Source organism: Anguilla rostrata, chromosome 2 (assembly GCF_018555375.3).
Source record: "Anguilla rostrata isolate EN2019 chromosome 2, ASM1855537v3, whole genome shotgun sequence".
Classification (NCBI taxonomy): Eukaryota; Metazoa; Chordata; class Actinopteri; order Anguilliformes; family Anguillidae; genus Anguilla; species Anguilla rostrata.
In genome coordinates, this window is record NC_057934.1 from 44,309,024 (window position 1) to 44,336,678 (window position 27,655).

The 27,655-nt window shown below is 38.2% G+C and overlaps 2 protein-coding genes across 10 annotated transcripts; one reads left to right on the forward strand and one right to left on the reverse strand.

The window, feature by feature from the left end:
* Nucleotides 1-16: 16 nt before the first annotated feature.
* On the reverse strand, nt 17-13,398 carry LOC135248161 (ubinuclein-1-like). Of its 4 annotated transcripts, none has more exons than XM_064322468.1 (17): nt 12,238-13,398; nt 11,594-11,695; nt 11,394-11,489; nt 11,127-11,267; nt 9,954-10,045; nt 8,892-9,318; nt 7,777-7,847; nt 7,549-7,678; nt 7,292-7,410; nt 6,981-7,109; nt 6,252-6,395; nt 5,391-5,441; nt 4,474-4,516; nt 3,293-4,381; nt 2,441-2,693; nt 2,029-2,118; nt 17-1,508 (listed from the first exon to the last, which is right to left on the reverse strand). In XM_064322468.1, the coding sequence occupies exons 1-17, from the start codon at nt 12,469-12,471 to the stop codon at nt 1,456-1,458; spliced, it is 3,264 nt and encodes a 1,087-aa protein (XP_064178538.1). In that variant the 5' UTR covers nt 12,472-13,398; the 3' UTR covers nt 17-1,455. The 4 variants fall into 4 exon arrangements, with proteins under 4 accessions (XP_064178538.1, XP_064178536.1, XP_064178535.1 ...); XM_064322466.1 differs by having other exon boundaries at nt 3,137-4,381; XM_064322465.1 differs by having other exon boundaries at nt 3,128-4,381.
* A 3,438-nt stretch (nt 13,399-16,836) lies between these two features.
* LOC135248163 (cytokine-like nuclear factor N-PAC) lies at nt 16,837-27,650 on the forward strand. 6 transcript variants are annotated; one of them, XM_064322469.1, is made up of 16 exons: nt 16,837-16,981; nt 17,220-17,256; nt 17,540-17,619; nt 17,777-17,915; nt 18,627-18,776; nt 19,697-19,750; nt 21,664-21,744; nt 21,864-21,911; nt 22,049-22,125; nt 22,406-22,505; nt 22,852-22,962; nt 23,197-23,298; nt 24,346-24,508; nt 24,708-24,887; nt 25,041-25,165; nt 26,120-27,650. In XM_064322469.1, the coding sequence occupies exons 1-16, from the start codon at nt 16,944-16,946 to the stop codon at nt 26,192-26,194; spliced, it is 1,560 nt and encodes a 519-aa protein (XP_064178539.1). In that variant the 5' UTR covers nt 16,837-16,943; the 3' UTR covers nt 26,195-27,650. The 6 variants fall into 6 exon arrangements, with proteins under 6 accessions (XP_064178539.1, XP_064178540.1, XP_064178541.1 ...); XM_064322470.1 differs by having other exon boundaries at nt 22,052-22,125; XM_064322471.1 differs by lacking the exon at nt 21,664-21,744 and having other exon boundaries at nt 16,838-16,981.
* The last annotated feature ends 5 nt before the right edge of the window (nt 27,651-27,655 follow it).

Here is a 27,655-nt window from a genome sequence, read left to right on the forward strand (position 1 = left end):
ACACCCACATCTGAAGTAATTTTATGGTAATTTATTTTTTATTCAAGTCTGTTTTATTCATTTTTTTTCTCATTTAAATAAATTTTGAAATACAAAACATTAAGCACTTTTTACAAGGTAAACATAACAGACTTCAAATTCTCTGAAATCTGTTTCCACTACAAACATCGAAAGTACAATGAAGCATCTTAAAAGTGCCATTTTACATAGACAAACTAGAGCATCACATATGCAGTACAATTTACAAACCGTCAAATGTTCAAGTAAATTGCTCAAAATTATATAGCTTTAAGTCCTGAGATTTAACAAATGTTTAATTATTTTCCACACAGATCGTCTCACCAGAAATGGGACCCAAAATGACTTTCATTTTTATAAAGGCCTTTTTCATTTTCTAAAGTTAAATACATATGATATTAATGATAATACTGATATTATTTTCTAACATAAACTTGAATTTTGAGCAAAATATAATATAAAGAACACTGCAGAAAATTAAACCCTTCAGATTATATCTCAGGATATTATTTCCTTAGCTTTTTTCTTAAAGAAGTGCATTTAAATTGCTTTCATGTATCATTAGTCAGTTGTACTATTAGAAAATAACATCTTTTGGAAATGCATGTTAAATGCCATTTCCACCTTTTATTGTAGCACATATTCAGCACAAAGCAGAAAAATACTGCGCTTAATGCAATTTACATACAGTATACAGTAGAAACATGGTCCCGTGATTTTACAGAGTAGTTAATCAAACCAATAACAAGGATGAAAATACTCTATGGATCCCCCCCCCCCCCCAATATTCTATCCAGAATACCAAAAATGCTGTTCTGCAACTTGGGAAACAAAACAAATATAGAAATAAATCAAAACAAATGAATGCAATACTGAGGTTATACTGAGGAGAGGAGGAATCAATGTTCAATACAAAAGTTCAAAACAAATCAACTTGGAAACATGTAGATCACGTTTCAAAATTCATTTAACAATCCACGACAACCGAGTTTCTCCATAATCATTCATTTGGCAAAATGACAGTAACTTGAGTGCAATTTAGAAAGGTCTCATTATACAGCACACACCATATGCAACAATGCATTTTTTATTTTATTTTAAAAAGGGGAGGTTTAAGACACCAAATCCTGACTATGTATGAAACACCTTCAGTACATTACATTCAGTGTTTACACTTAGAGTTAACTGTCAGGTATAACCCTCTACCCTATCTCAACTGATCTATACTTCTATAATATGTAATAAAAGCAAGATTCCAGTTGGGGGACTGTAAGTGCAAGTTGCATTGTGCATTTCCGACTTTTACATCACAGCCACCCACTCACATTGAAACGACCATTCCATTACCACCACAACACTATAAGAACATTAAAGCCATTCAATTTTTAATCAATGTTGCCTCAGTTCAAACTAGCGTTTTTTTTATTCTTTGAGACTTCATTGCAACTTTCTCTGTGCGTTTGCGCTCTCTCCGTGGACTTGGTTCCCATCTGAAATAAATATACAGCTGATTACTTTCATACTACAGTAAAACGAAGAGGAAAATAAGGACGACAACAAATGGGTAAAGGGGGGAATCTTTGATCTGACTATTTACACCTATGTAACACTACAATGCATCTGTTAGATGTAAATACAAATGGTTTGGCTTGAAGAATGACTGCAGAAACATCCCAAAATATATTTTTGTCTTCAAAATGATTAGCATTATCCTAATCTTGCCAGAGGCAGTTATAATTACCATGCCCTGTAGGCCAAAATCTTCAGTCACTGCAAGTATAGAAACAATCTACCAAATTCTTCTCATTGTGTAGTATAGCATCTGTGCTTTCTGAACATTGTGGTTCAAAAGCTCAGTGTATGTCATCAAAATTGCAGAATCTCCAGGGAAAGACCACCACAGACAAAATGCAGGACAATGAAGGAGAACACCTGCTGAAGCAGTTAAGCCCTCTTGCCCACTTAATAGTGATGAGACGAAGACAAAGGTTAATGTGTGTGGCAGATTACCTTGTAGACTTTGCTGTAAATGGGAGGACAGAGTGGATTGTGGGAGTTGCGGTGGGTGGAGCGAGCTAGAATGCAAACCACCAAATATACCTAGAGGAGGAAAGAAGACAAGTGCAGACAAGTAAAGTGCGCGTGAGCATGCACTACACCTCAGCAGCTCGGAGTGTGTGCAAGACACCCGTCCGCCACCGGAGAAAATTTAGCAAAACGTAGCAGATAGCGCTAAAGGTGACGCTCGTATTGAGAAATGTTTTTACAGGAAATGAAGAGTGATGGAAGAGAGGTCGCAACACAAGACAAGCACCGCAAGCATAACGATACAAACATACAATGATGATGCACGACGCGAAGACTCCTGTGCTGGGCCTGCATGTGTAGCTATGGTTACTGGTTGGTGGCCACAGACACTTACTGTGAGTCAGTCCGTGGTGAAAGGTCCCCGGGGCAGGCCCTGTGACGATGGCGTCTTTTGATCCCAGCTTTTGTGATGCGGATTCTGGGTTGAAGATGACAGGAAAACTGAACGTGTGCATAGGGACAATACCAGGGAGGATCCCCAGAGTTCCCGGTGTCAGTTTCTGGCCCGCTGTAGTAAATGACGGCGATAGGAGGTTAAGCGTTGGGGAACTTGACAGCACAGATGCTCCAGCAGAGCTCTTTGTGACCTTTATTGGAGGGACAAAAAAAGTTAAATTAAATAGTGAACTGATTTCACAACACATGATAAATCCTCTTCATTAGAAGTAACTATACTAAAGGAAAACTGCAGTCAAAATGCATAATCAACAACTATATACAAGATGTGCCATGTGCCCCACTAGCACATCTAATCTACATGCATATGACATATTTGGTCAGCTGACCATTTTTGTAGCTGGGAGAGAATACTCTTTGCAAAACAACAGGTATTACTTTTGATTTAACAGGAATTGTTTGATTTACTGCGAGCAACGGTCAATTGCATTTCGGTTAGAAAAACAGAGCACTGTACTGTATTATACTGCATTTGTTTAAACCTAACCAGTATGGTTTTAGTGAAAGGACAGAGGGAGAGAAGGAAAGAGAGTACAGGAGGACAGCTGCAGCACCCTGCTCTCACTTGACTCACAGCAGCTACTGGGGCAGACACGGGGGGTGCCACAGCAGGGTTCAGTGAGGAAGTGAGGAGTCTGGCTACACCCTGAGTGCCCACGGCAGAGTCCCCGTTTGAGCCACCAGGAGGTGCCACCAAGGTGAGTTTCTGAGAGGAGGGAGCTTTCTTTACTGTGGGGCTGGGCGACTGCAGGCCCGAGGCTTGACTGGGAGAGGGGGACTTGTGCGACGCGATCACGCTGGTCGCCGAGCTGAGCGAGCCGGAGACGCTCGGCGCCGCGCTGCTCTGGGGACCGCCTGGCAGGGAGAAGGCGGGCTTGAAGGACAGGCCGGGGGCGCCAGAGGTCGAGCCGTGTTTCGGCAGGTAGCTCAGCGAGGAGCCTTGAGAGGGAATCATGTTGGCGACGCTGATAGAGGCAGGGTGACCGTTGTTGGGTGGAGCGGAGGGAAGGGATTGAAAAGCCTGTGCTTTCGATGCGACTTTGGGCTGCTGCATGCCCGGGCACGGGGGAAAGAACTTTGATGTTTTGTTTTGGGCACTGCCCAAGCTGTACTGCAGTGGTGTAGGAAAGCGCTTCTGGTGTTGGCTGTGCTGTAGAAAAGGCTTCAGGGTTGGGGAAGGTAAAGAACAGTGGCTGGTTCCTGGCAAACTGAAGCTCCTCTCTTTTGCCGGCATGCTGTCAGACAAGGCTTTGGTAGAGAGGGTTGCCTGGGCTAGTAGTTCCTTGTAGCCAGGGAGAATCAGGAGCTGGGAGTTTTCGGTTTTCCCATCTTGGGAGAGCTGCCCAAGCGCTAGAGCTTGCTCCGCTAAAAGATTGAGCGGCGACTGCGATGTAACCATTGAAGACATCGATGTGGTTTCAGACAGCTTTGGCACAGCGTTCCTCTCTTCCTGCAAGGCCAAGGCGGGAACGTTGTCAGGAGCAGACTTGTGTACTGTGGAAAAGCAGAAATCAGGGCTGGCCCTCACGTCACTGTTCAGGGCCGCCAGCTCCTCGGAAACAGACCCCAGCGAAGGAGGATTATGAATTAAATCTCCATCCAGCGAGTCGTCCATGCCGAAGGCTTGAATACTGTTGGGGCCATGGACCGGAGCGCAATGAGGCGCACAGGGACCATGGGGCCCCACCGACGAGCTCTCAGAACCGGACGCCAACACTGACGGGCTCCCAGACCCTGGCACGAACACGGACGTGCTCCCGGTGGGTGCTGGCGCTGTGCCCAAGGAGGTCACCTTTCTCTCAAGTTTCACAAGCTGCTCCTGAAGATAAAATAAGCAGCACTGTGTAAAATGGATATCACTTTTCCATTTTTAATATTCACAATTTTTGTCAGAGGTAACATCTGGCATACCTTGTTTTTTATTTTTGGGGCAGTTATGACTTTCTTTTTGGTCCTGTAAGTGGAAGCATAAAGATTGTGTTTTACAAAATGTTGCAGATTAAATTAACTTGAATGCACAAAATGAGTTTCTGTATTTGAGAGGTAAACAATTAAACATGACAATTGAAATTGTAAGTTCTATAATAATTCTCACCATCTGTAGTTAAAATGTCTGTTAATCATAAACAGAACATATGTTAGTTACACTGGCTATACATTCATTCAGAAACCTGAATTAACAAACCATTCAGCAATCACTACAGATATCCAACCATCTAGATTCTGTTTTTATTTAGGTAAATCAAACGAATGGCATGCTGTGGTCTAGAGCAATTTGAACAGCAGTGCAACTCATACTGGTAGTGGAAATGATCCATGCAAGTACAGACACTCTAGCAACATGAAAATTCTGAACTGCAAGTTAGACATAAGGAAATTCTCTCAGCCTCCCATCTATCCAAAGCACTGAATAACATCCATAAATAGCAATTCACCACCTAATATTTACCATTCTGTTAAACATGAAAAGTACAGGAGACCTGCATTTTTGGTGTTAGCCAAGAGTGACCCTACTTGCTTTTTGCATCCAGTTAACATGCAAGTTGCGGCATCTTCATGTTGCAGTTACAAAATTAAGTCTGATTGCGTTCTAAATAGGGATACTGTTTGGAGACTTACCTACAACAGGGTCAGATTAAACTACATTTTTTTTTTGTGCAACCTGGAATTCAAAACATTGCATTCCTTTTCCCATGGACATGCATGGTAGCATTTTGAACCATTTAATGTTAATCATTAACAGAGTCCTTGAGGGATACCTGGTTAATCATTTATATGCAAACACTACTTTATTTTCCTGTAATTGTGTTGGTCTGGCTTATACTTACGGTAGACACGTAATGTGACAATGCGCTCTCCTGCTCTCTTTGAACAGCATCCTGTTGAAAGAAGATTGAGAACATTTATGGAGGAAAGTGCAAATATACAACATGTTCATGTCGCATGCATGCAGTCAAGCGGTAGGCTGGAGTCGCTCAAATGCAGTTTGTCCCTGTCGTGGATTAATATGGCCGTCCTTTCCCACTAAAAGCACAAAACAAACACTGAATGCTGTCAGGAATGTGATGCTACACCATAAAACAGCATTGTTAAGACAGTCAATCAGCAGGAAGGCCTTGCAGCTTCCAAGTGATTGACAAAAACACAACACATCACATGGAAGCTGCACAATCTTGATCTACCAACACCCAATACATATCAGTGGTAATGTTTTTTTCCCCAGAAATCAGGTATATCATCAGGTATATAATTAAAACAAAAAAAGGCAGTGCACCACATGCTGGCAATGATGGCTATTGCATTTGCTAATTACTGTTGCATTATATTGCCAAGCCATATCTCCCAGTCAATTTTAACTTTATAAACGACAAGATAAAAGGGCTACCTAATCCAAGGAAATAAGGATGAAGCTGAAGAGCTAAAAAGAAGGACAGCACCGTTGATTACATAAATACCCAAAAGGAAGAGTTGAGCTTCCCATCTTTTACCTCCTCAAAATCTTGCGATCCTACTCACCTTACTCACTGTAGGGTAAAGATTAGCAGTTAATGACAGTTCTCAAATTTAATGAGATTGAGGGCCTCGCTCTGCACAGAGAGGCTAAATCATCATTAGCATGGGTAGCAATAATTTAGGGAAATGCATCTCATGCTAGTACAAGTGAAGTGTATTCTTTCACTGTTAGTCACCTGGCTTGCATCCATCCTTTTGGCCAAAGCGGTTTAACTTCAGCCTCCAAAAAAGCCTTCAGATACTCTTCTGCATTTTGGGACTTGTTTCTCTCCAGTTCATAGCTGCCCATTTTAAGCCTGACAACACTGCAAAGAAACTCCCTAGTACAAGAGAAATTGATCAAAAATTATTATTAAAAAAAATACACAAATACACAAACATATCTGAAAACTCTAAATTTCAGATGTCACCAATACGCCTCCTTAACATTCAGTCTAATTCAGGCAACTCCATGGTAACTGACATTACAAATGCAGGATACTTGTGTGGTAAAGTCCAATGCAGCTACGCAAGAGACAAATAATTTCCTCCTAATGGTTATAAAAGCATGTATCAGGCGATAGGGATACTAATCAGAATAATCGGGTTTTATTACAATATTGCAGACATGATCAATTAAACCACACTGGCAGCAAACTCTCATATAGCACGAAGTATAGCACAGGGTTAAAAATGATTTTAGGCCTTTCTTGTGATAAATGTAAACTGGTTACATTCTTTGTTTTGTAAATAGCAACTTCATCTTGTTTCGCGTGAATGCTGATGTTACAATTGAGTATTTGCATAAAGAATTGCCTGGTGCATACCTAATAATGCACTATGGCACCCTTCTTTGCTAGTCCAGTAAGCATTCTTTTGCTGGACACCTTTTATATGAGCCCCCAGTGACTGTTTTGTTTTCTCACCTTATCTCCTCATTCCACTGGAATTTTTTCCTTGGTCCCATAACCCGCCTGCCACTCTTCTCCTCGTCATCGTCATCATCAGAGTAAGCCTTATCTTTCTGTTCCTTTTCCTTACCCTCCTCCAACATTCTGCAAGACAATATCGTAATTAAACATTTCCATTGGACAGAACTGTGGTAAAGTTAAAAAAAAAAAATCACCTCTCAGTATCAAGGTTTCAAGGCTGAAGTACTTAAACTTCCCAACTGAAGGAAAAGTTTATGGACAGAAATAGACAACAATCTCCTGCTTTTGAACTCGCAGTTACATACTTTGCGAACTTGGCTTGCGTGTGAGCCTGACACTCATCCTGGTACTTGGAAATCTGTTCAGGCATTGATCTGCCAATGGCTTCTTTCAGTCTTTGAAGTGGCTCTTTGAGACGCCCATCCTGACAGAGAAAAACCTATGGTCATTTTCTGCTGTGAATTGTCTTTCAGTATCCACTGAAAGCCACTGAGGTCTTCAGTTAGCTGCACTGTGAATAACAGTAGCGAAAACTAACAAAAGGTTTGTCTTTGTTTCTAACCTGCTCATGTAAATGGAGCTTCCTTGCTCTTTTGACCAGTGTATCCTTGCTGCATGGGAGAAAAGAGGCCAGGTGTGCGTAGATCCCCGAGCGCATTTGGCTGTTCAGCTCTCTGGATTGAAGCTCAATGCTACAAACAAAAAAACAACAAAAAAACTGACCATAAATAAAAAATGCTGGACGGTGTATTTGAATGCAGACAAAGTTAAATGAAGTGAAGTTACTTACTCAAGTAACATGTTATTAATGTCTTGAGTGAAAAACTTCTGCTTCCCTTCTCCCTCTGAAGCTTTAGCAGCCTGTTGGATGGACCGAATTGATCAATCAGTTCCTCCCTTCTAACAGAACTGCACATTTCACAGGCAAAAGTGTTAATCGTGGGCGGCAGTGTCGTATAATGGTAAGGAACTGGTCTTGTAACCTATTACAGTTTCGATTCCGGAGTAGGACACTGCTGTTGTACCATTGAGCAAGGTACTCAACCTGCATTGCTTCAGTATATATCCAGCTGTATAAATTGATGCTGTGTAAAAGTTGTGCAAGTTGTTCTGGATAATAGCATCTGTTAAATGCCTGTAAAGTAACGTTAATCGAGCACGATGACTAAAAAGTGCATGAAGGACCACGGGTAGACGTTCCCTTAATGCAGTTTTGTTCCACGCAAAAGGTATTATCAAATATTCAGAGGTGTATTGCCAAACATTAATTTTATTACTTTTATTTAATTTTATTTGTACTACCAAATATTTAATTACATTTAATACTGTATTACAAAGGCTAAAAAGGGAAACACCAGCATCTTTTGCAGATTGACAATTGGTTTCATTTTTATTAGGCTAATTAGAAGACTGAGCAAGTGGCTATCTTGGCAAATGCAGCAGCCCAGTGGAATGGATTTCTTATATGTTACTTTGCTAAACTACAAAAACACCGAACCAGTCATAACGCACGTAGTGTCACATCTGTACCTATCTTTCAGTGCAAACTACATAGTTATTATCAGTATTTTATGTATTTAGAATTTGCACTTTGGTTCTTGGTTACCAGTGTTAACTTACACTGGTGCTTTCCCACAACGGCATGTAAAAGATGCTGTGAGCAATGTTGTTAGCTAGCTCTGGCACTATTCACCCTATTAAAGTTGCTATCATTCAGATTTTCTAGAATCTCCTGTTCAGTGCTATTCCATTTTAAGTTCAGTGAGGCATGCCATAGTACTTGACACAGAAGAGACACTCAGCATTAAACACCCCAAATAAAACCTGCATGTGACCTTAATAAAAAGCCAATGTAAAAATTCACTGTTTACTGTAAGGAAAGTAAACAAGGCCAATAAACTGTACCTGAGTCAGGTCTTTAATACGCCTCTCCAGAACGGGTGGCAATCCTTCCGGGAGTGAGAGGGGTTGCTTCTGAGTCTGTACTGCAGACTGAGGGTCACTATTCTCATCTAAGCCTGGGGGACTAGGCTCTGGAGATTCATAGAGTAGCTTGTCCAGGTCAATGTCAAAGTCAATGGTACTAGCTGCCTGGAAGAGATCACTCTCATTAGCACAGCCAATGAGAGAGAGGAGAGGATCCGCCACATTTAAGCTGGAGTCCATCTCTCGAACCGGGAGAGTCACGGGCTGGCTGCTCTGTAGCGGCTTTGGCTCTTTTAATGATGATTCTTTCTCTCTTTGGAATTTCTTCAACATCTCATTGACACCCAGGCCACCAGAATGCTTCTTTTTTTTCTTCTTTTCCTCAGTTGAATTGAGAGGCATAATGCTAATATAACAAAATGCAACCACAAAAATCTTTATCAGTAAGACAATGTGCAGATGCCACCAAGCTACAACAAAAAACAACCAAGCAATAACAATATCCCCCTGAAAAAAGTCTATGTCTTAAATGTATTTTTCAACTAGCTAATTAACAGGACGTTGTTTTAAACAGCTCAAGGATGATAAAAAATCTCACAACCATTTTTCATTAGTCTTTCATCTCAGCTTAATGCAGAAACAGATTTGCTATTTGTCATTATTAATATTAAATATATTTCTGTGAATATTACCAAATAAATACATTTAGACCAAGTGGGTCTAAATTTGGAGAAGGCAAAGATGTAGTGAAAAGACAAAGTACTCTTGTGATACTGCAAGAATCACAATAATGACCACAACATTTTCAGCAAAAGAAACAAAAATGTCTAAAAAAAGATTAAAACAGGTTTAGAATACAAAATAAATGTGCAAATGTATCCTGGGTTAGGGTTAGGGTTATCTAACATACCAGCTAAATATCTGTGTATCTGAAGACCACATAGAGAAGCATTAAAAATAGCAGCATATTTTTTAAAAACAAATTCAGTGTCAAAACTGGAGACAGAAAAGGAACTACTGTTGCTAGAATTTAGCGCTTACCCTGTCTTTGAAACTTTCGATTTTTTATGCTGCCCATCTTTTGTCTTCTTCTTGATTAATTTTACATCCCCTCCATCCTTCAATTTTTTCTTCTACAAAAAAAGAAAATGAAATCTTTGAAAGTGTTTTTTAGTATAACTGAACTGAATTACTCTTCAGCAATTTGTTTTCTTCAATTAGCCATAACTATTAAAAAACATTTGATGCAACACAGTATTTAGCTACTGAAATCATAATTAGGTCCTTACTTGCACATAATGGTACCAGTAAATTGAAAGATGGTTCCTGGTTTGTTTTAATGATTACGCTCAGCAGATTGTGTAGATCAATTTTAAATGAAAGTGAAGCTGTTGCAGATGTAAAAAAAAAAGGTTTTAGAGTGTGCTTTACATTTATGCTTTAGTATGCAAGTAAGAAACAATTTTTTCACGGCTAGCAAAATTATACCAAAACATCATGTGCACTTCATTTACTTTGATGCTTAATTAGCATCACCCAATGATTTTGGATTATATACCAATGTATCAGATGTTACCATATGCGAACCGTGTTAAGGACCAGTCTTAATTTTAATGTTGGAATAGACAAGTCAATACTTTCACTGGGGGTCATTCCTATGTTCCCAGGGTCCTATGTTCCCCAGATTTATATGGCACATAATGGGAACATGACAAAGGGTCCTATGTTCCCAGGGTCCTATGTTCCCCAGCTCCACATATGTGCTCTCCCAGGGTCCTATGTTCCCAAGGTCCTATGTTCCCCAGGTTTATATAATCCAATAAAATGATAACCATTGGTTTTGTTGTGTTTATATAGCTGTTTTAAAGCCTTGTTCCAATAAATTAAAAAAAACTGGATAATATATATGAAATATTTTAACTTGAAACGGGTCAAATTTGACCCGAACACAATGGGAGGGTTAATGTGTGTTAACAGAATATTGAACTGGGGGACATAGGACCCTGGGAACATAGATACTCTCCCCTTTCACTGTATGTCAGCTATTCCACAGAAGAATGTCTTTTAGGTTAACTGCCACTATTAACACCCCACTTCCAGTTGAGCATTTCTGAGTACACTTACAACTATGACTACGAATAACACTTGGACTACACATCTCTACTTTGTCATGTGAACTATATTTTATATCAAAATGCTTTGAGATAGATGTACCTTTGGAGCCTTCATTTTCTTCATCTCATCAGTGAAATCGTCAGATTCAGATTCAGATGCCTGCCTGAACTGCAGCATTCCAGAATTGATGTAAAATCCACCATACTTGGTTGTGAGTGAGGCTGGTACAAGCTCATCATACTGTAAAAAAGTACTCCCATGATTAAACAAATTGTTACCATTTAGTTAGCTCAAACAGACAAGTCTTTAAAAGGCTGTATTGCACAGCAGTGTACACAAAAAAATCACTTATGGATTAAGACTTACTGCCTCGGAGTTGTCAATGAATGAATCGGTTTCATCGTAGCCATAGCCCATATCAATCAGGTCCTGCATGCGGTCCTTCTTGCGTTTGTTTCCTCCCTAAACGTAGAGAAATCACACAGGAGCATCAACATTACTGCTCTGGGCATTTGGGAATATATGAACTTTTTTGACACAAAAGAGAAAACTCTAAATCTACTCACATATTTTTCTTCAAACTTCTTGGCTAGAGCTTCTGCCTCCTCTTTCTGTTTCTCCTCTTCAACCTCTTCCAAACTTTTGATTGGCTTTTTGAGTGCATTGCTCTGCAGGCAAATATGTATTATCTTAATAGCTATGAAGTTTACAATTTAAACTGAATGACAAACAAATTTTAATGAAGTTTTTCGAAATGTGAAATTATTTGTGGAAAAATGTATAGTGCCTAATCTGGATTACGCATCTATTTGCAGCCCTACACTGTAAAGCTTTTGGTAAATAATTGTGTGAATTGGACCATGTTTGTGTCAAATAAAATGATACATGCAAACATGTACTTTCTATAAATCTGTCTTTTAAAACTGGGGGTCCCTTAATAAATAAGATTTGATAAAGCACAAATGTACAACAATTAGTAAAAGAAACATCTTAAGATATTTCCCTCCCACCATTTCAAATACGTTTCCAACCAAAACGGAAAAAGGTGTCCAATCAAGAATTCATTTTAACAGTGTCTCTATCAATCAAACCTAATTACTGGGGGGAAAGCCAACATCACCAATACATCATCTACCGCGGCAGCTCAGTTTAATAATAAAGAATGACGTAGCAACGTGTACTCTTTCTCGAAACTTTTTTTTTTTTTTACCTTCTTCTTCACAAGTTCTGGATAATAAAACTCTGGACAGCGCCGTTGATCCGGCTCGAAAAGAGCAAGGACAATTCGCGCAGTTGTTTCAGACTTTTCTGAAACTGCCGTATGCACAACATTTCCTGGTGTTGTAACGGTTGACTCTTCTTTTAAGGGTATCTTCAGTAAAGTTGAAGGAATGGGAATATTGCCGGAAACACAAGTCAATTGCACCCTCCGAGGTTCTGCCATAGCACTGTTTGCTATCTAGCTAGGATAGCTAGCTAGTTACAGTCTCTTCTATAGCTTCCTTCCCTGGCAACTAGCTAATGAGAAACGAACATCAAACCACGTGCGTGGATTAGCTAGCGCCTATAATTGTTATAGATACCATGGTTTACATCTCGAGAGGCAGTTATGGTTCGCTGGATTAATGTCCTGAAATCAATTTAGCCAGACAGGCACTGTTTGAAACACATGCCATTTCCAGCGAACTAGTTAACATTAGCTCGCTACCAATTGAGCACGGCCAAAATGCCCAAGGAGCTGGACCTGTGAGAAATCAAGTATCGGTTGTACACCATATGTGGTTCGAAAACATTATGTTTCACATCGCAAAAATGATTTACAGTGGTCGAAACTGTTAGCCAGGAAGCATAAGCAAATTCTTAATATGTAATTTAGCTTGCTAGCCTACCGAGTCGGCGCTATGCACGAATTGTACATACAGCTTTCTAGCCAGATTCATCTGACCTGAAACGCGTGCACAGGGCCCCTACCAAAAAGTACACTCCTAATTATCGCGTGCAATGTAATTATTTAAATGACATTACAAACGTGTCGTCGTTTAGGGTAACGTTAGTCTGCGATCTGACGTGTGATGTAACTTCAAGAAGTCATGCTTGCTATCTAAGTACTCGCTAGCCTGTCTGACAGATTTCTCAGTTTACAGTTTAGTCTAACTGGCTTTAGCTAACTGTATTTCCACTTCACACCCTAGTTCTACTGCCTTTGGGTTTAATGGGAATCAATTAAATTCCAGTTCATATAAAAATTAATTTGTCATATGAATATAACCCATTATAATGGTTTCACAAATAATTTCCTATAGGTAATATTCCCCAGTTTTCTCTCTTGTTTATCTTCTGACTGGACCTCCATTGAAACCGGCCGTTTCGTCATCATAATGCGCCTCGGCTCAAAGGTTGCCAACGTTATAAAGAAATCATTCTTGTAAGATATTTTCGAGAAGATATAGGCCTGAGTTTACAGGTTACATCGTTTAATATGTTTTACGTTTATGGTGCAAATGTAATTTCTTAGGTTTAATTTTCAACTAATTACCTGCCATGACACGGCCTACAGCTGAAAAAATAAGTTAGGTTAGGGGCTTGTAGCTAATACAAATGTGCGTTAAATTCCCAACTGGGTGCTTGGCTTTTTCTTTTGCGTTCAAATTGTATGAATTGATGGGAATTGTTATCAGACATTACAAAACGAATCAAGGGATACTGAAAGGGGTGCTAACAAAGTAAGCCAAAATGACAGTATGAATTAGATGAGAAGTGTGTTTGATATAGTTCTGGTTGAAATAACAGGACTGGTGCGGACAATGTCTAACGTATAACGTGTCTCAGGAAAACAAGAAAGCAACCATGCCCTGGCAAGTGTGAATAAACTATTTATCTCTTTAAAGAAAGTTTTTTTTTGTGTGACATTTCTATTTCAAGGCCTCTATTACAGCTCACATGTCTTGTTATAATTCTCTCAAAATTATGAAATTATACTGATAGCATTTATGGAGAATATATGGACCACATATTTTTTTCATTGTGCCATTGTTAAGAAAATGCTAGAGAATAACTGGAAATTGAATGGTTTTGGCTGCACAGGGATGAAGCTACATCACATTATTTATCAGTATGGGAACTCACAATATGTGTCTGGATTGATTTCTCTATGGCAGCATGCAGTCTGCAGCTAACACTCACGATGTACACATGCAATTAAAAGTTTCTTATTGTGTGTCCTGTAGTGGAGTGAGTGCGTAACTTCTTCAATCTTAGGAATTTCGTATATAACTGAAATGTTCGTGATACACAATTCGGGCCATGACTAAAAGCAAGGGGATTTTCTCCGGATGTCCGTAATCTGGCAACCCTAATCGTGGCCACTATCAATTCGGGACAATTTAGAGCTTTAAGCCTCAACTCTGCAGTTGTCTTACATTTCAAATGAAATTGCAGTCGCGTGGTGTTTGGGTATATCTTATCTTTTTGTTGTTAGATCGTTCTTTGTTTATATTACAACGTTGATTGGTTCATTGCAGACAATTGCACTTTGTCATACTGAGAGCATTCTAGTATTTAGTTCTAGTTCTACAGGGAGGTGAAGCGGAACTTTCTGGAGGATCAAAAATGCCAAATTAAAAGATAAATAAATAAATTCTAGAAAAATATAAAAAATAAATGAATGTACACAGAAACAAATTAGTATATAAAATCTGCATTTGTTTCCATATGTACTTATTAATTAGAAATATTGATTCATTTATGTATATATGTATTTCTATATTTATTTATTTTTTGATTCACTTATTTTTATATGTATTTATTTGTGCATAGTTTATGTATAAAATGCAAGCTTACTGGGATTGCTAGCCAGTGAAAAGGGCAGACACATCCCAGGCGGGTCAAACTATAATGCTGTTTGTCACCAGTCACTCTTAGCAACTATTTTAATGTCTTGGCTTTCATGATCTATATGTCTCAGTGTCAATTTTTGTGTGAAATATAGTTTTTAAGCTTTTAAATGTAAGATGACAAGGTAGCACTGGAGTTTTGGGTCGTTTGAAGCCTCACCAGCTTGTCACGTGTCACCAGTCACACAATCACATCCACTGCTTTTGTGGCTACAAGCGAATCTATTCAGTTTCATCAGGTTTTGCATAAAAAATGTCTGCTTAATGTCAAATTCAGAGTGAAAATATAGTCCTAAAGGTTTTAAATATAAGATGAAGGTAACAGCGGAGGTGTGGTTAACAAGACCCAGCCCAGTGTAATATGGGCTATATTAGTTACTTCTCCAATCTCACTAATGCCTATGGCCTACTGGCCAGATAGCCAGACATTTGAAACTGGCTAACGTAGCTAAAAATGCTAGTCCTGATTATTTATTCTTGCACATGGATGCTTTGACAATTTATTCCAGTTAGCTGCATTACAGAGGTTGAACCTATATTTTGCTGCATAATTAAGATTTGTCCAGATCAGTTGGGTGCTGTTCTCACATAGCTTAGTTACTGCCTGTTGAAGCCGTAGAGAGTTACTAGCTGGTTTGTCTGTCCTCGACATTGCAACTCTTTTGGGGCCGGGGGGAGAACAGTTCACTATCGAATGACGGAGCATGGCATAATGTGAGTCTGAGATCTTTGGGCAACAGACTGTCGTTCTGGTAGATAGGCTACCTGAACTGCCCACTATCACTCTCAGGGCCTGCCTGCGCTGACATCCTACTTTCCCACTTTGGGCTTGGTTGCTAATACCCCCTCACTATCATAAATACATAAATAAACTTGCAACTGTAAGAAAAAAAGTCACAATTGCAAGAAAAAAGTCAGAATAAAGCAATTCTTTTGGCGGAAACAAGCTTCCATTGTCTGGGAGAATTAACTGATTTTGTAACCTATTTGGCAATACGTAGCCAACTAGCAATGGAAAAGCCATGCATACCAAAAAAAAAAAAATATATATATATAAATATGATTATTTTGCTGTTCTTGCTCTGTGTAATGCCCTAATGTTTGACTCCAGTAAAGAACAGTGGAATTATCATCCATCAGTTTTAAATGTCTGCATTTACTTCACTCTTTCCTCATTGCATGGCGCAATTATCAAATTATTGCAGATTATTTCCTCCACAATATAGACTGTTAAATTGCCTGTGATAACCATGATGGACAGATAATTATGCCAGCTGCCCAGATTACCTTCATGTGTGATCAATAAATAATTTGCAATAAATATAAAAAGGTGCGTAATAACTGTGCCCAACCTTAGACCACTTTTTCATTTCTGCATTCACTGCTGCAGGGACTGTCTGCCGCTCCGCATATTTGTTTGACACACCATTTTCCAGGCCCTCAAAGAGGATTAATTTTCCCTTATGAACTTCTTCAATTAAAGTTTCAGTTTCACAATTTGACTAATTTAGTAGGCTATTTTCTTCACACTTTGATCTGCCATTATTCTGACATTCTGCCTTGATGGATATGAAGGGGGATATGTGCTAAGCAGGTTAATTTAGGGCGTTTCCTGACCATTGGAGTGGACACAGCATGTTCATGTCTGCAAATCATATGTATGCTGATTTCATCTGAATGCTCTGATTTATCACAAGTAATGGGTGTAGCCTACATGGTGTTCGGTAATTCTGGGGATAACTTCCGTACAAAGAAAAGCAGAAACACTTACGCATATATTTCGTGCGGATTCTAGGAAAACTTTGATACATGCGGCCCCTGGTCACACTTCTCAGCTGAAGCAGAGAACATGAGTAGTATAGACTGTAGTAGGCGTAGTACGGTAGGAGTTCTACATCTCGAACTACTTGAACACATCTTTGCTAGGGAATGATAGCTAGGTCATGTGATACGAGTGGGTGTGCTCTTTTTCTTCCTTGGATGCTGTTTGCTGACTGTTCGACGTAGCTGGTAAAGTCCTAAAATGGCGAACTTGCACCTGAGAATTGGCGACTTGGTTTGGTGAGATAGCCATTTTGCTACATGCTGAACATTTGTAATCAACTGAGACTGTAAATGAGCTTGATAACCATTACAGTAGTTTTGTTGTGGGCGTTCATAATTCGTAGACTGGTTTATCGGTAGCTATTAAAATTACGGTGCATTGCTAGTTGGCACTCGCCTCCGCAGTCTGTTTGGTTAGCTCAGAAGGGAAGTATCAAACGTTAGATAATATTTTATTTTGTCGTATTTGTTTCAGGGGGAAGCTTGGACGTTATCCACCATGGCCAGGAAAGGTGAGTTTGCGAAAAAGAAACGAAAAGGCTACGTTGATTATCCATTATTCAGGCGATGCTTGTTAAAAAAATTGTACTTGCATGTGTTGAATACATTGTACAAGTAAGTCATTTTAATAGCCAATTGTGACATGCGTTTCATTTGTAAAGACTCGTCCTGTTAGAATGCTCTGTGTTCATACCATGATTATTTACTCTAAAATGAAGTTAACACTACCTTTGCTTAACTGGTGGCTGTCCTTGTGCAGTCAAGAATTAGGCCTTCCTTTTTCTTGACCATTAGGTTGTAAGTCCCCCCAAGGACTTGAAGAAACCAAGTGGCAAAAAATGTTTTTTTGTGAAATTCTTCGGAACTGAAGATCAGTGAGTGTTACTTCTCGTATAATTAATTAATGTTTGTCGGAGGCTAATATGCAACGATACATATCTGTATCATTAGTACTAAATGTGCTCTTCAATGTTTGTGTCTTAGAAACATAATTTGCTGTAATGATTGTGTATTTGTTTTTGTTTTTTTTAGTGCTTGGATAAAGGTCGAACAACTGAAGCCCTACCACCCACATAAAGAGGAGATGATCAAAATTAACAAAGGCAAAAGATTCCAGCAGGCAGTGGACGCAGTGGAAGAGTTCCTAAAGAAAGCCAAAGGAAAGGAACAGGTTACTATGTATCTTTTAAGAATATATTTCCATTTTTTAACTGCATATAATTCCCAATTTCAGCACAGGCACTATGTTCATATTCTAGGTCATATTCTGTGACTGTAAGTTATGTGAAGGAGTATTGCAGCCTATTAGATATTCCCTTTGGCTGTTTGTTGCTGTATTATTGCGGCCATCTTGTTCAGGACCCGGGAGTGTATAGTGATGCTTCTGGAAAGTTGCATGCAAACAGCACAGAGCTGTAAATGTGCATACACAGTTGTAACATGGTCAGTATTTTGATTGAGGGCATTGCTGCAGGGAAGAATTAAAATAGCATGATTTGGGCATCTATGATGTTGGATTAATGTTGGACTGTATGTAGATATCTTGACTGACAATGTTGCTCATAAGTAGTCTTTTCTGAGCCCTTGTGCATGCCATAGGCTGTAAGGGGGGGAGCTAGAAACTTCCAGACAAACACACATTGTGATTGGACAGCTAGGCAGTTACTCTGCTTGAATTGAGTAGTTTATGTGCCTTGCACAATGACAGTTTCTGTCCAGATTGCCAGTACAAGTACACAATTTCAACATCACTGTTAGCCAAACATAACATTATTTAAATTTGTACATTATTAGTACATTATCTGCTTATATGGCATACCTTTTCTAGTCACTGTTTATATAACTTACTTTTATTTAACATTTTTTATTTTTTGTTCTTTAGGCATCACATAATGGTAGTTCTGAAGACAAAAGCAAATCTTCTACAGCTGATGGGAAAAAGCGAAAGAATCCAACAACGGTGAAAGCTCTGTTGGAGGAAGATAAGAAGGATCTAGCCTCTCATAAACAAACCTTTTTTGAAAAAAATAAGGTTAGTAAAAATGCATGTTTGTCCTTGGAGTTCTTTTGTAATGCACTTGATGTCCCTGCTATTTTGTAGGAATATGAAGAGGAATATTTTTATATTTGACACTCTCCTCCGTACACACACACAATTCAAAAGTACCATGCGCATTCTGACACCCTTTACTGCCCAGTATCTTAACTGTTAAAAAAGTGTTGTGAAGACATGAATTACGCTAACAGACCTAAATATGACATGAGGTCAGTTGAAATGTGAAGGAAAATGTTTTTCTTTTTCCCTTAAAGGATAGGTTCGGTATTTTTGAATCCAGGCCCTATTTTTGGATAATCTTGGATAATCGTGAGTAGTGGAGACCAAAATTTTGCTGATTGCTAATTGAGTTTCATTCCTTTTTTTTATTCTTTGACACAGCTCCCATAGGAATACATTGGGGGCAAATTGTACAGCCTTCAAAAATTATAATAAACGTATCTTTCAAAAGCAGGAAGCTCAGCAAACCCTATCCTTTAAGGGTTTAGCTAACTCTGACCTTGTACGTTCTGTTCAGCAATTTCAGAATTCAAATGGGAGAGCAGAGTGATCTGTATCCATACACATTTATTTTACTCCACGAGACAGAAAAAGCTGCTGTTATTCATCACTTTTACAAGGGGGGAAAATGGAATTGCTACTATCCAGCTGAATAGAAAAGATAATTTCTATTCAGGCCTGTGGTTTTGAAGATTTTCTTTTTTTATTTCAACGAACATATTTATCTTTGCATTTTAGTGTTGCAGATCATAGATGCATTATTTTCAAGTGGCCTTTGTTTTTTCTCTTTGCATGTTTTTATTTCTATTTCGTATTGAATGGTTTGTGATCTTGGTAGATTCTGGCTGTAATAAATTAGAAGTTCTATTCAGAGAATACAACCTCTTCCATTGTAGAAAGTAAAGGATGATCCATATTTTCAACACTTCCTGCTCAGCCAGACTGAGAAGGTAAGATGCAGTGACTTAATTGCTGGACTACTGAATTCTGTGGGGAACTACATGCTTGAGATTTGTAGGATTGCAATTAACAGATCTCAGATCTGCATGTTAATTGGCAGATGAGCAGTGATCTTCCTTCCTACTTGCAGGAAGGTAATGGGTTGCTTGGTAACTTTCTTGATGGCGCTTTATTTAAAAAAATACTTTTAAGTGGGGAGTGAATAGATCAAGCCAGTGGTTGTATTTGATCCTATGAATAATAATGAAAATACTATGAATGTTTCCTGGACAGAGAGAATGAATGCAAATTTTGCCACCAAAGGTGCTAAGGGTTCTAATAGAAGTTAAATGATAACACTAAATTGATTTTATTTATGTTTTAAACTGCTCTGATATGAAACTTACCTAAGATTTTTAGTCTGTACAGTCCGGTGCGTAGGTGTTTCAGTGTATATGGGGAGGCACAGACATGGATGTTGCTTACAAGGAATAACCACTGCATGAGCAAGATATTTAATGCAGTAAGGGTCAATGCTGGCATTACTGAATCTGTAAAAAGGGGGAAAACGCATACAGATAACCTGCAGAATCTATACTTTAAGGCAGTATTTAAAAACCCATTCCAACTTTGATATTGCCCTTTTAAAAAGTGAATTTGGAATTCTACTTACCAAACAAATGGCTGTTAAACTGATTCCCACTGCACCATGGCACTGCATTTTGTCATCTTGGTGACTTGAAATTTCCTTAGGAGTCATCTGGGTATAAACACTTTGTATTTATATTGGAGTAGATACCTATAAAATAAATTTGGTCCCTAATGGCTTTGCGTTTCCTTGTTGAAAGGACTTTCAGTGACTTTAAGGGCAAAAATGTGAACAATATATCTGTATAGTATCAACCGTAAATTCCCTTACATGTATACTATAATAAACACCATTAAAATGTATTGGTGCAATATTGAACGAGAATACGTAACACGCTTTATTCCTATTGGTGATTGACTACAATTAATATTGCATGCAAATTGCCTTGTGTAATGGTGTAACAAGATCCTTACAGTTGACCAGGGCAGCTCTTGCAGGGCAGAAATCTGACACACTGACTTGTTTGAAAGATGGTACCGTATGACAGTGTCATCTTGAGAGTGACTGCGCTCCTCAGTGCCACCCAGTCTATATACTCTATGGAGATTGCATGGCTGTATGCTTGATTTTATGCACCCGCTAGCAGTGCGTGTGGCTGAAGTACTAATGAGAAGAGGTGTCCCCATACTTTTGGCCATATAGTGTATTTGGCTAACAGAGTACTTGTTTGACTTGTGAAGTTTAGGTTGGCTACATTAGTAACTAGAACATTAGGTAACTAGGAGTTTGGGAGTAATGAACAATAGCAATGTTGGATGTTAATTACCTACTGAGGGTAAGAATTTGAAATTACCCTTTTGCATAACCATTTCTGTGGCTAATTAGGGAATTGGTGTGTATTTTCAGACTTTTGGGGTAATTTGATTCATTGTCCTGCCTGATAAGTGAATAGGTCTGAAACCTAGGCACAGAGTGGTAAATTCATTTTTCATTACATGTTAAATTGAGGATTCATGTGGAAGATCAACCTGACGCCCTGTATTCTGTGCTTCAACTGATTGCAAGCACAACACAAACACTTCAGATGATGTAAACAAGGGTTCTAAGCTACTACATGTACACAATTTAAAAAGGTGAGGCATTTTGAAACAAGAGGTCATCAGTTAACATTTTTATAGAAACGTTTTTGCAGGAATTATATTTTGATAATTATTTGTAATCTTTAGAGCAAGATCCAACTCCCCATTCTGTGTTTGACATGAGGATGCATATTCTATGGTGTGGGGTGCAAAGTGGGCATACCTGAGCCCCTTGGTCTTCTGCATGTTTGCACAGTCAGGTCCAGGAATCAGTCAACCACGTTCTACTATGAGAATGTCTTTGGAAAATTCTAATTCTAAGGAGAGAAGTTTACAGGTGACTGATTTGATATGGAATGATCCATAACCTAATGTAATGTACTAAATTATACTTTGTGAAATGAGTCACACTTGCATACTACAAAAAACTGAAACTCTGAATTTGTTTGTCCACAGCCATGTTCTTCATTGGAGCCCATTAGCAAAAGACTGAAGATTATTGAGGTGCTTTGAATATCTTTATTGAAAGTGACATTTCATTATGGAAGCAGTCACTTTGTGCACATAAATTGAGTTATTATTTATAATTGAAAGAAAATTCTCTTTTGCATATTTTATACAAGTGGAATGTTTTGCTTCAGCAGGAGGCAGCTTCAACATCTATTCAAGCAGCAGACAGCACAGCTGTTAATGGCAGCATTACACCTACGGATAAAAGGTACGCTTCAAAACTATTTTGTCAGTTTTGCTTTTAACTGTTGCACAAGTACCATCACCCTGGGATAGTTTTTTTTTTCTTTTTAAATTTCAATAACTTACTGTTTAATGACTTAAATGTAAGAAGAGAATGATCATGCTGACAGGAACTTTTGGAAAGTTGTCAACTTTGGTTTCCTTGAAAAAGTAAAAAAAAAAAAAAAACACAATCATAATAAATAAAAATTAAAAAATACTATTGTCATTGGAAAAATTACAGTTCTGACATTTTCCCATCACAGAATTGGATTCCTTGGACTAGGACATATGGGAAGTGGAATAGTTTCTAACCTGTTGAAAATGGGCCATGTTGTGACAGTGTGGAATCGCACAGCAGAAAAGGTAGGATTACAAAATTGCACGTGTTCATGGTACAACTTGGTCAGCGCTACATGGTCAGTGCTACATTAAGTGTGCATTGTAGTATAGAATGTAGATATTAGAAATTATGATGGTGCTGAATATTTTAGTAAGGCTTCTCTGCTGCAGTTATGGATTACCTAAAAAGCTATAACATCAAATAATTGATTTCTTTGAATAATTCTGTCCGTTTGTGTGCTGTACTCAAAATGGTTTCATTGTTATTGAAAAAGGTGTATACTGAAGAATTTATTCAATGCGACTTACGTGATACTTCAAAGTATTTTGTCACTTTTTTGTGTTCTGTGCTTTGTACTTCTAATTGCAGTGTGACTTGTTCATCCAAGAGGGAGCCAGGTTAGGGCGTACTCCAGCAGAGGTTGTGTCCATGTGTGATATAACATTTTCCTGTGTGTCAGACCCAAGAGCTGCTAAAGATGTGAGTAAATGTGTCTTGCAGAATGCTCAACAAGACCCGTTCCATGTCAACTTTGCTGCCTCAAATATTTGGGGAAAGAAAGCAAGATGAAATTACATGGTCAGGGAATGATATGCATTTTATTGTTGTAAGTGGTTTCGAGTGAAATGGAGAGGCTAAATGCCTCCACACTGGTGCACTCATCAGTTTACTGTGCATATTAATGTCAATGTAAATCTGTTCCTTGATCTACAGCTAGTTCTTGGCCCCAGTGGCGTGCTTCAGGGAATCCGACCCGGGAAATGCTATGTGGAAATGTCCACTGTTGACCCAGAAACAATCGCTGAACTGTCGCAGGTAAGCATCGCTGCTGACGCTGACTTTACATGCTCTTCACCAAAGGTCTAAGCTATCTTTACAACAAAGATGCTTCCATAGGTAGAATGTCATTTGACTTCTGTGACCTTGTGTTCTATCTGATGTTCCATTTGTGCTGGATTTGATGTGCCTTTTTTTAAAAAAAAGCATGTAAAATCCCCTGTAAGCTAGTTACCAGACTGACGCACACAAAAGGATTTTGCTTAAGCAGGGATTGAAAATATATTATATTGTTACTCAGGAAGAGATCTGTAAAGTACTGCATGGTATTATTTCCGTTATTTTCACAAAGTAATGTTTGACACAATGGAACTGCAGCCAAACCCGCATCTCCATTAAGCAACTAAAAAGCATGCATTCTGTTTCGTATCAGCTGGTTGCTTTTCTTGTTTCTTATTCTTTGCAGTATTGCAGTTACATGTTTTTGGATCTGCATTTTGCCTAATCTAGGTTTTTTTTTTTTTTTTTTTTTTTACTTATGAAGATTCTTCCAGTTTCCAACAAATGCAGGTCAACCATTTATCTCTTTTTTTATTCAGAATAGGCTCACAAAGATCCCACCAATTATATGGGATTTTGTCTTTGTTCAATGGTAACAAAATTCTAAGAAAGCATTTTGGTACCAATCTAGTCCAACACTACCCAAGTCACTTTAGCTTTTAAAAATGTACTGGAGAAAATGGTCTCAAGCCCTGTTAATTTGTCATGATGTGAAAAAAGCCACATGGTTTGCAAATTATAGGCACTACATAAAAGGGAAAGTTGTCGGAAGGCAGCCTGATTTCATGACAAATTTTGGCCTGAGCATTCATAATTGATAGGCAACTACCAGAAGCTCCTTCTTAATGAGATGAGGACATTTCCCTCCATAGTGCCATGGATTACAGTTGAATAAGTGTTCATTTTACGCTTAGACACAAGGCTTGCTTCCTGTCAGAAACTGGAATGGTTTTCAGTCTGTTGCTGAATTAATTCCCTGCAGTGATGGTTTGGTAAATTGGTGTGCAATTTTCACGTTATCCTCAGGTCATCACGTCTCGAGGGGGTCGATTCCTGGAGGCCCCGGTGTCTGGCAGCCAGCAGCTGTCTAACGACGGGATGCTGGTTATTTTAGCTGCCGGTGACAGAACTGTATATGAAGACTGCAGCAGCTGTTTCCAAGCTATTGGAAAAACTTCGTTCTTCTTGGGTATATACTTTTAAGTACTTCACTTTTCAGCAGCTGCATGTATAGTCCTGTATAACCTAATTATTAGTATTAACATAATTAACATGCACATTTTGCTGTGGTTCAATATTTTGAGTTTTCAGTCACAGTTGTACTTTGAATTGTGTAGGGTAAATATTCAAATATGTTGAGTCATTTCTCCTTCACCTCTCTTGTATAGGTGAAGCAGGGAATGCTGCAAAGATGATGCTAATCCTAAGTATGGTACAAGGCAGTTTCATGGCAACAATTGCAGAGGGTTTAACGTTGGCTCAGGTCACTGGTCAGTCGCAGCAAACGTTCCTGGACATTCTGTGTCAGGGACAAATGGCAAGCACCTTCTTGGACCAGAAATGCCAAAGTATGTATGTTTAAAGATGACCCAATCAAATTAAGAATTAACTATTTTTCCTTGGTTACATTTTAAGAACTTGCATACAAATTTATCATGATTTAAAAATATTTTTTCCAGTTTTTTCACCTTACTCACTGGCTGTTTAACTTTTCTGTTCAGATATCTTGCAGGGCAACTTCAGACCTGATTACTATTTGAAGCACATTCAGAAAGATCTTCGTTTAGCAATTTCAGTGGGTGATTCGGTCAATCACCCAACTCCAATGGCTGCAGCAGCCAATGAGGTAAATCTTAATCTGATAATTTCTCACATTTTATATTATGAAATAGTAAAACTAAAACCCGAGTAGAATTTGTCCCTCTCAATGCTTTTTGTCATTTTGTGCACCTTTTCCCATTTAAAAAAACGGAAGCAAATTCAATTTGTTTCCAAAGGGTTCAATCCATTTTTCCCACCATTAAACTAATTTAATCCTTTCTGGGCTCTACTGTGCTCCCATTTTTAGGACCATTTGCTCCTGATAATCGATCTGTGCTAACTGGGAAAAAATAATTTAGGAGCACTTCTGCTAATTGAGGTGCATTAATGGGCTCCTACATTTTTCAACTTGGAAAAAATGGTAGCATAGTGCCCTGCCTTTTTCAGTACATAACACGATCCATTCACTTTTGCTTACACAAATGAACTGATCACCTTGCCATTCATCAGTTTTCATTGTTAGTATTTAGTAAGTCTATACTTTCCAAACACCCCACTTATATGCACTAAGCCAGATGTGGTAAATTGGATCTTCATCCCCACCAAGCTGTAATGTAAAAATGGTAAAACGACCTGTAAGGATCTGGCGAAGCAAGCACTTTTGGTTCTGTGATATCAGAATTATGATTTTACATATACCCATGATTTCTAAACTGGGGCATCTTCGGAAATTCCCCAAACCCAAGTTATCATAGTTTTACCACAAGTTTGATATTTTCACTGTTTCTAAACTGAAATGATAATGTATTGTAAGGTAATTGATATAGAACATTTATTGAATAAATCGCAGCTTTGTTTAAATTTCACATTTTCGCATTTTACTGAGCAAGTTTTGTCAAGCACATCGCAAGTTGTTTTTTTGCAGTAATCCTGTGTGCTTTTTAAAAAAAATAGCATGGATGTGGTTACTCTGATTTGCTGATTCTTTGCCTGTGTGATGAAAAGCTGATTTTTTTTTTTACTGTTTTCCTCCCCACAGGTCTACAAAAGGGCAAAAGCCCTGGACCAGTCTGACAATGATATGTCAGCGGTATACAGAGCCTATATTCACTGAATCTTAAAAAGGGGTTCAGGCTTTCCTCCATATACGTATACACTTTAATATAATTTTTATATTTACTTTTTTATGACTCTGCCCAGATCCTGCCTATTTGGCAGCAGTGATATTTCTTCCCATATGCGATGGGAACTGTTTGTAAGCTTAAGTATTGCACTGACTTTGTACTAGAGTAATATGAGCTTATTCGGCTCCTCAGTGTTTATAATAGGGTGAAATGCAGTATCTTCTGTGTTAAACATATACCTTTTATTCATTGCACTCAAATTTTAAAGGGGATTTAAGTTTGACTTGTCATTTGTGGCCACTCATGAGTTCCATTATTTAATTTGCTATCTATACTTTTCTGTATTTGTCTAGAATGATGTAAATGACAAAATTGCTTTTATTCAGAGCTGGCTCGAGAGGCATCAAGAAAATACCATTGCAATGCCTTATTATTGTAACCCACAAGAGATGTATTTATTTTATCTTCTGAAGCAGTCTTATTTCTCCAGTACAGAAAACAGGGGAAATTACATTCCCATATTTTACAATTGTAGTATGTTCCAATGCCTTAAAACTAATGCATTTTCAGTTAACTGTTAAGGAAACTTACATGGGGTTGTCGTTATTCAAAATATGTGCAAAGTATTATAGCATCTTTGTACTATCAATTATTAGAATTTAAACCTGCACTTTTATTTTCTAATTGTATTATGGACTGTATATCATTGATTGAATTGCATTGAATAGTTCCCTGTGTACATATTGCCATACTCACTCAGCTCTAATGATGTGCTGCTAGTTCAGCTGCGTTTGACATTTTGTGCTTTAACACTTGTGCTGTTATTCACAGCACATAAAATGGAACAGTCTATAGATTTTATCCAGAATTCATCAATGCAACTCCACCTTTGGAACAAAAAAAAAAACTTGTACTTTTGTGAATTGTGCACACCCATATGGATATAAGTAATGCAAAGTATACTCTGGAACACTGAGCATGCATTTTAATTTTGGTCTGTAATGGAATTGGATTGAATTGGGGAAATATTTTATCATATTTAATAAAGTAAACTGATAATATTTAGGACACATTGTGGACATTACCTTATGTTAGTGTCTTGTCATTTTAGTTAAATTTAAACATTAATAAAATAAATATGTATAATGTAGGTGCATATTGGTAAAAATATTAGTTTTAACTGAAGATCATTTTAGTCAACCCAGTTTTATGTATTCCAATAAACCTTTCCCTTGTAAATGTTCAAGTGTATGCATTTTTGTCAAAAATAATTCTAAACTCTGTACGCTTGTTTCAGTTTTAAGTGATTATGGCTACTCTGTAATTCTGAAATATACAATCTGTCTTATACAGTTGTCTGTATGACTAGTGTTTTAATGTGTTCCTTATATAAATGCTTTCCTTATTTTGTCAACATGCTGAATAAAAACAGGATAATGGACAGTGTGCAG

What these genes read in the sequence shown, in the direction of transcription:
- LOC135248161 (XM_064322465.1), bottom strand. Translation starts at nt 12,471, where the DNA reads ATGGCAGAACCTCGGAGGGTGCAATTGACTTGTGTTTCCGGCAATATT. An exon ending in TCATTGACAACTCCGAGGCA is followed by an intron (nt 11,268 to 11,393) that starts GTAAGTCTTAAT and finishes ACTTTTTTACAG; the next exon opens with TATGATGAGCTTGTACCAGC. An exon ending in GTATTAAAGACCTGACTCAG is followed by an intron (nt 7,848 to 8,891) that starts GTACAGTTTATT and finishes TCCATCCAACAG; the next exon opens with GCTGCTAAAGCTTCAGAGGG.
- LOC135248163 (XM_064322469.1), top strand. Translation starts at nt 16,944, where the DNA reads ATGGCGAACTTGCACCTGAGAATTGGCGACTTGGTTTG. An exon ending in CTAAGGAGAGAAGTTTACAG is followed by an intron (nt 21,745 to 21,863) that starts GTGACTGATTTG and finishes GTTTGTCCACAG; the next exon opens with CCATGTTCTTCATTGGAGCC. An exon ending in AAAAACTTCGTTCTTCTTGG is followed by an intron (nt 24,509 to 24,707) that starts GTATATACTTTT and finishes TCTCTTGTATAG; the next exon opens with GTGAAGCAGGGAATGCTGCA.